The 11,775-nt window shown below is 58.1% G+C and overlaps 1 protein-coding gene across 5 annotated transcripts in view; it reads left to right on the top strand.

Moving 5' to 3' along the window:
• Positions 1-1,110: 1,110 nt before the first annotated feature.
• The window catches only part of PDE9A (phosphodiesterase 9A), a 92,025-nt gene continuing 81,360 nt past the window's right edge, over positions 1,111-11,775 (top strand). For 3 of the 5 annotated variants that reach the window (XM_073231286.1, XM_073231285.1, XM_073231284.1), the window contains exon 1: positions 1,112-1,266. In XM_073231286.1, coding sequence (XP_073087387.1) covers positions 1,198-1,266 — 69 coding nt within the window. In that variant the 5' untranslated portion in view covers positions 1,112-1,197. Of the gene's footprint in view, positions 1,267-11,775 lie in introns of all 5 variants that reach the window. The other 2 variants (XM_073231287.1, XM_073231288.1) reach the window with 2 other exon arrangements.

Raw genomic sequence — 11,775 nt, 5'->3', positions numbered from 1 at the left:
GACCATGGCAGCGGTCAGCCTAGCTCGGGCAGGCCTGGAGGGCAGGAGGAGCCTGTGCGCACCAGGCACTCTCTCAATAAGCAAAGCCCAGACATTCAACAGATGGAAAGCAGTGGCTTGGAACTCACTTAGAACGAAAGAATAAGTGCTTTCTCCAGCTGGTTTCAGCACCAGGAGCTGAGAGCCATCCAACATCTACAAGCCCTCCCCCAGTTTGTTCTGCTGGAAGAGCCCCGAGAGAACTGGGGAGCCGCAGAGGCAGCCCCCACTGTGATCTGCATGTCATGAGCTGCCTGGAAGCCCTCCTTTTTTCCCTCCTTTTCCCACACTCCCTGAAGCAATTAGGGGGTGGGGGTGGGCACCAGGACAGTGCTGAAACCAGCAAACAGCCCGCCGCTGGGTAATCCTCACCCCGCCACACTGACGACAGAAATAAAATTGCCATTTCAGCTCCGGTGCAGCTAGAAGAGGCTGTCACTCCTGAGAAGGTGCAGAAAACTTAGAGGAAGGATGTGCATGAATGAGAAGGAACTTTCCCCACTTCCTATTCAAATTAAATGAAGATGACAATCACACAGGGAGAGGTGGAAACGAGGGGGTTTTCCCAGTGCTAAGTGATGCCAGGGGTTGGGGACTGACCACAAACAGCTCAAGGCCCCCATGACAGCCAGGTGCTCACTCATAATTCATTAGCCACCTGGGCACATAGGGGTCGCTATAGGCAACTGTTCTCCTGGGGAGGTGACCAGCCTGCAGCCAGAGGGGGTCGCTATGGGAATCTAGTCATATGGGGAGGTGACCAGTCCTGCAGCCAGAGGGGGTCGCTCGCTCTGGGCACCAGCCCAGCGGGCACTTGGCTCACTTGGCCCGTCCCCAGGGCTGCTGGGATGCAACGGAAGAAGTGGGGGTGTGCCTTAATGTGGAAAGGGAGGAGAAGGGGGTGGGGGAGAGAGCGGGGAGGGAGCAGGGAGGAGAGGGGAGGGAGCAGGGAGGGAGGGGCGCGCAGGGGGCGGTGGCCGGAGGCGGAGCGAGCCGGGGGCGGCGCGGAGCGGGCTCGGCGCGCCGGCCGCTCCGGTTGGCTGAGCCCCGCCGTCCCCGCACCGCCCCCGCCACCCCCTCCTCCCGCGGCCCGCCCTCCCCCGGCGGCTGGCGTCGGGAAGTACAGTAAAAAGTCCAAGTGCCGCCGCTCAGCGCAAGATGGGATCCGGCTCCTCCAGCTACCGGCCCAAGGCCATCTACCTGGACATCGATGGGCGCATTCAGAAGGTACCCCCTCCCCCCCGACCCTGCCGTGCTCCCCGCTGCGCGCGCGCCCTGGTCCCTCCCCGGGACGGCGCGGGGGTCGCCGCGGCGGCGGGTGCGGCGCCAGGCGCGGGGTCCCCGGCGAGAGTCGCGTCCGCGCGTCGGGGTCCGGGCTGCGGCCTCCAGCAACTTCGGCCGCCGCGGCGAGGCTCTGCGGGCAGGTGCCCCGCGCCCCGGGCCCGGGTGCAAAGGGGCGACTCAGAAGGGGCTATTTTTCCGGTTTCATGGGCAGAGCTTTCTTTGTGACAAACGCGAACAGACTGAGTTTGTCCGCTGGGAGGCTAGAGCGTGAAGTCTTTCCTTTCCCGCGAGCGACCCCCAGAGCAGACGCCCCGGAGCTGGTGGCAGACCCGCGGGACAGGTCCCCGCGCACGGAGAGTACAGAGGGGCCTCGGGGAACCCGCCGAGCTTCCTGGCCCAGGGGCAGGTGCGGGGGGCGGGGCGGCGCTCACCTTGTCAGCCCTTCTGTGTCCCCATGTCGGCAGGTGGTCAGCCCTGAGGGTAGTGGGGGTGACTGGCTGCTGCACCTCCCAACCCGCAGAGGGACTGGGTGACCCTCTGGACCAGCTCTGGTACCTCTGCGCCCCTCCCCCACGTGTGAAACCTTCCAAATGCCCAGGGTCCCTAACCACCTTGAGTCTCATAGGAAAGGCATCAGAGCAGACCCTCTTTGTTCCTGACCCCTCCTTTTCTAAGTCCCTGGCATGGGTTTAGAGCAGCCCTGACCCATGCCTCTGATTGGTGTAGAGAGACAAAAGAAGAGCTGGTTTGGAGCGGGGAGCTCTTTAGCCCTCTAAAGTGCACCCCAAAGCCATGGTGAGGAAATCACTCCCAAACCTCAGCCGGACACCACAGGGAAGCCCTGCAGCTGCCAGGTCTCACCTTGCTCTTCTCAAGGGAGCTTGGGAGAGATGCCCCAGACAGGCAGAGAGTAGGCCAGGAGGAGGCCTGTGGTTCTGGGACGTGCCTCCACCTGACAGACCTGCCGCAGAGCCTCCCTCCCGCTCACAGGTCCCCGGCCAGACCAGGTGAAATGAGAAGTAGGCACCCCTTCCCCACCTGGCCTCCTAATGGTCTCAGATAATGTGGAACAGGACGGGCAGGCGGTCAGCCCCTCTCACTTCACCAGTGCCCGGCAGTTGGTCAGTGGCAGATACAGCACTAGACCCAGGCTCCCTGACTCCCAGGACCCTGCACCTGTGACCTCACCAGAACGTAACAGCCTCCCTAAAGTGGGAGAGGCTCCCCACTGCTGAACACATCCCTGCTCCAGCATGCACACTCATGCATCCACCTATAGCACACACACACATGTCCATGTGTGGCATGCCCATGACACCACATGTGTACACACACACACACATACAAGTAGGCACACAATTTTTCTACTCCCTCAGACGAGAATTACCAAAGACAGGTCTTTTTTATCTTTTGAAAGAGGTGAAACAAGATGCTGTCACAGGTCAGAAGTGGCAGCTCCTTCCCCTGAACCTTCTAGGGGCCTCCCCACCCCCAGAAGCTTGAGCAGAAGAGAGAGAAAAGTAGAGTAGGTTCCAGGACATGGGGGGGTGAGCCCTGAGCTGGGCTGGCTCAGCTGGCACTGTGGGCTGGGTGGTTTTTCACAGTGGATACCTGGAGGTCACCCTGGGAAAGCATGGACACCGCATCCGGGAGGGAGACCATGGCCTTCGGAGGGGCAGATCTGGCACTGGGGGCTGGTTCACTGTCTTCTGTGATCCTGAGCAAATCCCTGGGCCCCCCCCAAGCTGAGGTGGTGTCACCAGAAGGTAACAGAGCATGTTGACAGAGCAACCCTGCTGGGAACAATGGGCATTTCATGCCCCTCTCTCTGTTGCTTGCATGTCCTTTATCTGGTACAATACAGGGAGTGAGACCATGGTCCTCAAACCTCTGCCAGCTTTGCAGGATTCTTGACCTTGCTCTGTATCCTCTCTTTCTGCCCTGGACACTGTTGGAGACCCAGAGCTGGACTTCTGGTTGAGAGCCCAGGCGTTTGGGGTTCCAAGCGTGTGCTGGAGAACGTCCACTCACGCTCCCCGTCCAGCGGTGTTGTGGCGACTCAGTGTCTCAGCCAGGAGCTCTTTCTGCCTTGTGTTCAGTGGTGGTGGCTTCCTTTCTGAAAGTGGCAGGCCCTCCTTTGCCCACCGTCTCCTCTCCGTGAAAGTCCATGAAACAGCCTGTGTTGCTCCCAAGGAGAGAGCGCAGGCAATGGGTCTGGAGCAGGACTGGGCAGGAGCTGCTCTGCACCACCTGGTCACCAGCCCTGCAGGTCCCACATTGGTCTGCACCCTGTCCCTCTAGTTACCCAGCTCTGGGCATGCCACGTTGTTCCCAGAGAGTGCCCAAATGGGGAGGAAGAAGAAGACCTCCGAAATGGTGACTTCTGATATCCACTGGAGTGTAGGGTGAAGGGCCAGTGGTGTCCAAAGGAAGGCCCCGGACAGACGGATGGTCGGCACCACATTCCCTGCCTAGGACGCAGCTGTGTGGTGATACTGCAGGCAGTTCAGGGGCCTAGAGAAACCATCGCGGCCATGGGACGGCTAGGTCAGGGCTTTCTGATGTGAGGAAAATGCCAGACACCCGGGTCATGTGACCTACGCAGGGCTGCACAGCAGGAGACCCGCAATGGGAATCTGGGGGCTCTTCGGCCACCTTGTGGGATCAGCCTTCCATCTGCAGGCTCTTCCTTCAGAGTTTGTGCAGAAGCAGCTTGGAGGACAGAGGTGGCTTACCCTCCCAGTCTGGGCCCTGCACGAAAGGCAGAGTTCCAAGGTGGCCGAGAGCATGTGCCTGAAGCCAGACAGACTGTGGCCCCGTTCTCAGGCCCTGCTTGCATTCCTGTGGCCGCTGCTTATTACTCACGCTCTCTATGCCACTGTCATCTTGGTTGTAGCCTGGCGATGCTGGCTGCAAGGCTTGTAAGACTCAGATGGACAAGGCAAATCACAATCATGATCCAAACGTGTTTATTGAGCAGCTACTGTGCACTGAGCTGGGGTCCAGAGAGAATCTGGCATTTACGCCTGGTCAGTCCCACTAAGCAACGGCCCGACAAATAGCAAACAGCAGGTTTTGCAGGGCACCCTGTGATGACAGAAGGACACAGCAGGGCCTGGCGGGTGGCAGGGGGCTGTGTTGCCAGCCACGTGTGGGACCTGATGACTAGGTTTCCTTCCTCCACCGAGACTGGCTTTGTGGGAAGGAGCCCTCTTCGCCGACTCCAGAGCCATAGGATGACCCAGGCTAGGAACTTCTGGGCAGCCACGGGACAGGCTGGCGCAGCCAGCAGTTACCTGCTCACACCTGTCTCTGTCAGCTGCGCCTCCCTGGCACCAGGTGAAGCCGTCCACTGCTCCTGTCGAAGGAGGAAACGGGAGCCAGGGTCATAAAGCCTGGACATCCAGGAACTCCTCTCTAAAAGCTGACCTGAAGCACCTGCTTTTCCTTCCCTCAGCCACCCTGGCTTCTACCTGCTCCTGCTCATGAACAGAGGGAGGGTGGCAGAGCTGCAATGCCCAGGGGTAGCAGGACAGGGCACTCTGCACTGGGAAGCTTGAGGGGCTCCTGCTTGGTGGCACATTCAGATGTGTGTTTGCCAACCTTCCAAATGAGTCTGAATGACACCTTCCTGGAACCCTTGGGCCTGGCCTGGGCCTTAAGTTTGCTGAGAAGCCTTGTCTGGGCAAGAATGACAGTCCTGGAGCTCCGCGGGCCTGCAGGAAGGGACCACCTCCGTTGGCGCACTGCCCTGGTCTCGTGGCACCCTTGGGAACAGTCCTCTCATCACAGCATTCTCCCAGGACCCCTTCAGCCCCTCTGAACTGCCACATTCTCGCCCCAGCCTTGCCCTGCCACCAAAACTAGGTCTGTAAGCAAACAGCCTCTTGAATTCGCTAAGTTGTTTCTGCTCTAAAACGAGGGAACAAATAAAAACCCAAAGAGAAGAGCAGCGCTAGGAAGTTGTTTAACCATCTGCAAAGGACTGTGCCCAGCTCTCAATCGCTGGCCCTTCGTGGCTGGGCTCCACCGGTGGCCACTCAGGGGGCAGAGGCCTGCTGGGCCTTCTCACACACTTCCAGCTTGGTTCTGTTGTGACTTGGGACCCCGGGTGGTGCCCCAAGGGTTCCTCTGAAGCTGGCATTCAGCCGCTGTGGGCCTGCGAGGCCCTGACCCGCCTTCCCCTGCCCAGAAGCTTTCCTCTGTGGCTCAGGCCCTCCTCCCCGCACTTGGGGCCCAGGCCTCGGCACACCCAGCCAGCCTCTCCTCTAGTGCAAGGGACTCCCCCTCCATGCTACCTGTCTCTCCCGGCCCCTGCCCTGCTCTGGCCTGCGCCCTCCAAGGGACTCCAGGCTCCTCTGCCTTTGCTTCTGGCCTTTGGCACAAAGACTGGCATTTCCAGCTGGCTGCACTTCTCTGCTGTTCCAAGAGCATGCCTGCCCCCAGCTTGCCCAGTGTGGCGAGCAAGGGGCCTGAGTCCCTCCCTGCGTCCCGGGCACCCTTCGCCTCTCCTGGAATATGTCTGCCCTGCTGCCTAGCAGAGCCCAGTGAAATGTGCTCTCGCTCTCAGACGTGTGCACCTGCCTCGTCCACACTCAGGCATCTGTTCCTCAGGCTCACAAGTACAGGGACACGTCCCCTGGCTGGCAGACCTATCGCAGACTCTCTGGGCCGCAGCCTGTTCTGCTGCCCCGATCGCTGCCCGGCAGGTGGGCTACCCTCTGCCGTCCTCAGCAGCCCCAGCCGCGTCCTTCAGATGTTCATGACTGAAGATCTTTGAAAGGATCCTGAAATGGTAACACAGCTAAGAGCTACCAAGGGAAGTTGGAGAAGGGCATCGCCCCCCTTTTGGGGTTTCCAGTGTAAAAATGGAGGTGGTCTGGTAGTGACAGGGAGGCAGGAAGGGGGCATGTTGATTTCTGGCCTGGTTCCAGCTGGCAGTGACCCCTGTGTCTCCAGCCAGGTCACAGCTGGGCTGTGAAAATTAGTAAGAATTCATCTCGCTTTTCAGCCTCTTTCAACAAGCAGATGAGCCATTAAGGCTCAGTAGCCTGGCTGCTAAGATATTGTCCAGGGAGGGGGGCTTGGGGACAGGGGGCTTGGGGACAGGCTGTCCAATCCCAGCCCAGGCGCCCTGGAGTCGGGAAGCTGCTGGCCGCCCTCCTCCTGCCCCTGGGCTGGGGTCTGCAGGCCTCCTAGACACGACCTCTCCAACACCCAGAGGCCCCAAGGGGTCGGTGGCTGGGAGCTTGCACCCCGCCAATGCCATCAGGCTCAGGTGATGACTGCAGGCCTCGCGGACGAAGTACATCTCACCTCCTCCTGGGTGTGGCCCATGGAGGGTGGAGCCACAGTGGCCAAGTGGGGCCAGTGGTGGCACCGCCACAGGGTGACCACTGATGGTACCAAGTATACAGAAAGTGCCCAGGGCGGAGCTGGCTACCAGGGAGTCTCCGTGAACATCCTGTCCTCTGGCTGGCACAGCATGGCCCCTGGCCACTCCTGGGCTCCCTCCCTGGCCCCTGGACTTGTCAACTCACAGACTCTGGAAGAAGCCAGCATCACCTCCTTGTCATTTATTTCGTATCTCTGTGAGCCTGCTGTGAATCTGAACCAAAGCAACTGGCAAGGGGGAGCAGTGCCAAGGGCCCCAAGACCCCAGGTCCACTGTCCATGGCCCCTTCATCCCTGCGCTGAGCTGAGAGCGCCAGGGGCCTCCACAGAGCCGCTGGGGGCTGGGGACTGCTGCCTGTGAGCCATGCAGAGTACAGCTCTGGTTGTCAGAAGAAAGGCAAGAGCAGACGAAGGGCATGGCGTCCCGCCAGACAGCTTGTGTGGATTGTCCGCCGAGCAAATGAGAGGCAACCCGGGGATGCAGCTGACCCCAGTGCCAGCAGCAGGGTGCCCAGACAGAGGCCCGACAGCAGGGACCACGTGGCCAGGTAGCCTCGGACCACTGGAGGCTGGTCCTCAGACCCTGCCCTGGCTTTGCTGCTCAGGTGGTGACAGGAATGCCCGCATGGCCCCTCCCACCACAGGGGCACAAGCTGAGCCGTCTCCATCCAGTCCCCCTTCCCCGGCTGCAGGGGACCCAGTGGGCCACACTCTTGGGGGCCAGGGCAGGTCTCTGGAAGAAGGACGAGAGAGTCCTGAGAAGGCACAGAAGGACCCAAGTGCACACCTGGACACAACAGCAGCCACCTGGCCTTACCCCGGCAAAGGGCTTCCCATGCTTCCCAACCTTCCCCCCCTTGGCCAGACAGGCTGCCCACAGCTGGGCACCCAGGACTCCCCATCCACAGCAGCAGGAGCTGCAGCTCTGAAGGTGGCTCCCAGCCAGTGCAGTTTGCAGGCTAGTGGCCCGGCTTGGGAGGGCTGAGATGGAGCTTGGTGCTCAGCCCACCCAGATGTTTCCTCCTGCTTCTGTGGTTGAGTGTCAGCATTTCCAGGGTTCTGAATCTTTTGGAGGAAATAAAGTATTCTAAGCTAGTGCCCACTTAAAGATCCTTTATGCAGGAGCATAAAGTGGGCGCACCTCTCACCACGCATGTTTGGTCAATAGTCATGTGTGTGGGTCGCCGTACAAATGCACTCAGCAGCCCGGAAGACAGCCCCAAACATTTTCAACCTCAAAACACATCTCTGAGGTTGACAGCATACTTTATGGCCTTGGCCTCCCCCCATCTGCCTGTCTCCCCGACCCTGACCACGGTGCCACATGAACTCCCGGAATCCCAGAGCTGATCAGTCACTTGCCTTGAGCAGAAGCCCATGACACCCCAGGAAGCTTGGTCCAGGCACAATTGAAGAGCCAGAACATTTTATTCTGTTGGTTTTAGATTCTCTGCCTAACATTTTTTATTTTTAAAAATTGTAGTAAAAATACATCTAACAAAATTTTACCATCTTAACCATTTCTAAGTGTATCGGTCGGTGGCGTTAGGTACATTCATGTCGTTGTGCACCATCCACTGTAAATTTTTCATCTGTCAGAACATCCTTCCTTTTTAAGGCTGACTATATTCCATTGTGTGTAAATACCACATTCTGTTTATCCCCTCATCTGTCCATGAAGCTGCCTGGTATTCTTAAACTTCAATCATTCCTATTTGTATTTCCTCAGTTTGCAATCGTAGGCCTGTTGCAATGGGTATATGATGTGTATATTATGTATGTTCTGAAAAACTTTGTGTTGCATAAAGCCTTCCCCCATTTCTTGGTCACAGTTGTGGTAATTTAGGGAAATGTATGTGGTGTGATCTGTGAAGTGTGAGGCATTACAGGCAGGGAGAGGAGTAAAGTGTTGAGGAAAGACAGATGTTTTTCAGATCCAGTTACACAGTCCATTTACCAGCAGCACAATGCCGTGGTGGGGAGCACAGATTCTGGGGCAAGTCCGTCTGCGCTTGGACCTGTGTGGCCAGGTTGATTCCCTGCCTCAGCATCTCCACCTGTGATGCCAGTGATGGAGGTGAAGGTGGCACCCGCCTCCCAGGGTGGCTGTGATCAAAAGTGTAAATATGTACCAAGGGCTGAAACGGTGCCTGCCACATGTGGCAAGTGCTACATAAACTCATCATTATTTTTACTTATTATTTCTTTATGGGTTTGAGGCCGCTGAAATTAATCTCTGTGACTGGTTAGGGGCGCCTTACTGAGAACCCTAGCCTTGTGCTCCTGAGTTGGCCAGTGGCCCTGGGCAGCCCACCGTTGTCCCCTGCATGGGGCCACGTGTCCAGCATGCTCCGTGGCATGGGGGGGACAGCCAGCCCCTAGGGGGCTTCTGGCTCAATGATGCCTCGCAACCGCCTCAGCCCCCACCGCCTGCCTTCCCGCATTCTTCCCCGCAAAGGACCATAAACGCCTCTCGCTTCTCCTCCGCCTGTTTCGGAGTTGGAGCTCTGTGGGGACTGCAGTGAGGGGGGAGGGAAGGAGGGGCGCTGGGCCCAGGCAGGCGGGGAGCGAGGACGCCAGCCTTGACCACGGGGCAGCTTGCATGCCAGCGCACACAGGTGCATTAGGGTCTCCGGGTTTGGGGCCCATTTATTTTGCCAGAGGGCATGGAAGTGACACCCACAAGCACGGCAATTTCACAGACGAGTTGAACCTCCCGTGGAAACATGCTGTCGCTGTCCACGGAGCACTCTGGTATTTTTGTCATTTGGTCACTGGCCACACCTTCCCCACAGGCTCTCAGACCCCCATGTGCAGCCCGGGAGGGCTGCTCAACCCTGGAGGGGCACTTCAGGGAAACAAAGTCAGAGCCCACCTGGGGAATGGCGGGAGTCAGTGGCACTCATCTCAGTGTAGCCCAGAGCACTGCCGTGAGGAGGTTTTGGGCAGCCATAGTGGTGTCCAGATGGGTCTGGCCAGCCTCGGGACCAGCTGATTTATTTGTAAGCAGAACAGTTAACAGAGCCCTGTGATTCAGGCTATCTTTATCCTCACAGCTTCTGCCTTTGGGGAATTTTTCTAAAAAGCTTTGATAGTCTTACAAATAACAGAAAAAGAGGCACAGTGCATTTGACACTGCTGTCTGGAGATCTACAACAACATCTCCGCCCAGAATTTCACATTTGCAAGAGCAGCTAAGCCAGAGCAAGGCGGTGGGAAGGCTGGTGACCAGCAGAAGCCATGGCTGGGCTGGTGAGCCGTTGGTAGCTCCTGCCATTTCCAAAGTGCTTTGGGGAACAGTCCCCCAAATGTGTTTGCTCAGGGTTGTGTTATGTAAGTTTCACATGGGGAAAAGTTAAGATGTAAGCAGCGTTTAAAAATGAATGGTCATACATACTCCGAAATCTTTTAATGAAGCCTCTTATCTAAGCCTGAAATGTCTTAACTGCACTACTAATAACAGAAAATCAGAGCTTAGAACAATCCCAGGAACATGCCAATAACCATGTGCCACTGGGATCCTTAAGACAGAACACTTCCGCCTGGGCACACAGCGGTGGTTCCGACATGTACTTGAGCCCCATTTGCCAGCGGGCCTGTGTAGGCCGAGATGTCAGGGGGCCTGGAGTATTCCAAGGAGCGGGGGTCTGGCGACAAGCTTCCAGTGGCAAAGGAGTAAATGGGGGAAGGGTAGGCACCATGAATTTCTTCTGAAAGTATTTCTTGAAGCAGTGCTAGGTGGCACTGAGTGGACACACGTTAAGTGACCCATGTGCATGTCACACGTGGATGTCAGAGGAGCACGGGGCCCCTGAAGGCTGGAGGAGTTGAGAAGTGACAGGCAGTGGGGCGAGGCCTGCCTTCTCAGGGGTCTGCAGTATTAAGGCAGCGCCTCTAGCCCTGACCTGCCCTCTTAAGGGGCTTGGCTTCTGGATAAAGGAATCAGGAGCTGGTGCTTTCAGCCAGTGCCGTGAGCCGAAGGGGAATTCTTCGGTTCCGTGCAGAAGGCCACATGGGCGCGTGACACACAGTGAGACTCGTGTGCTGCACACTGGGCAGAGGGACCGCGGGGCCCAGGAGACACTGCCCTGGCTGACGTCACGGCAACACACCACCCCCAAAGGCCAGCGGCTCGGCTCGGAGCAGAACCCCGGTCTTTGGCGCAGCCCATGCAGGATGAGAGCAGCACAGTGGGAAGGTCCTCCCCGTGGCGGCAGGCAGGGAGCCGACTTGGACCAGCTCGAGGCCCCTGTCGCCCACACTCAGAGACATTTCTTTTCTGGAAGGAAAACTATGCTCAATTTTTCTAATGAAATTTCAAAGGCAAATAAAAAAAAGAAAAGAGAGAAAGCAAAGGCAGGAGGGAGGGAGGAAGGGCTTCCCCGGCTCCTCCCTGCCTGCTGCCAGCAGAGACTCTGGCGCCTCTGGTTTCCATGCACCCGGCTGCTGTGGGCCAGGGCACCCTGCATCTTGACTCCCACCCGCCCACATTGTCACCTTGTCCTGCCACCGCTCCTGTGGGTCCCCAGCTCATCGCTGTTGTGGGTTGAGCTGTGCCCCCGACAAGTCCTGCCCTCCCCCTGGTACCTGTGAATGGGACCGCATTTGGAAATAGGGTGGGTCTCTGCAGATAGGATCAAGGTGACTGACAAGGCCGTATGGGATGAGGGCCATATAACATGTTCAATCCCATGTGACTGTCCATCAGAAGAGAGAAGCTTGGTCATACAGAGGAAAGAAGACACCAGCACAGTGAAGGAGGCCATGAAAATGGGGGCAGAGACTGGCAGGACGCATCTGGAAGCCAAAGTACGCGAGGCGTTGCAGGCAACCTCCAGAAGCTGGCAGAGAGGTGAGGAAGGATTCTCCCCAAAGCCTCAGAAGGGCCTGCCCCTGCCACCCCCCGGGGAGCTCCCGGTCCACGTGGCTGCCCTGCCCTTCTGCACAGATGGCCCTGCTTCATCCCCCAGCAGAGGTGCAGCGGGGAAGCGCAGACAACCCCAGCGTGCCTGCAGGCTGGGACCACCTGGCTTCTGTGTTTCGCACAATGAGGACGTT

Source organism: Manis javanica, chromosome 3, assembly GCF_040802235.1.
Source record: "Manis javanica isolate MJ-LG chromosome 3, MJ_LKY, whole genome shotgun sequence".
Classification (NCBI taxonomy): domain Eukaryota; kingdom Metazoa; phylum Chordata; class Mammalia; order Pholidota; family Manidae; genus Manis; species Manis javanica.
This window is presented reverse-complemented; position numbering and strand designations above follow the sequence as displayed.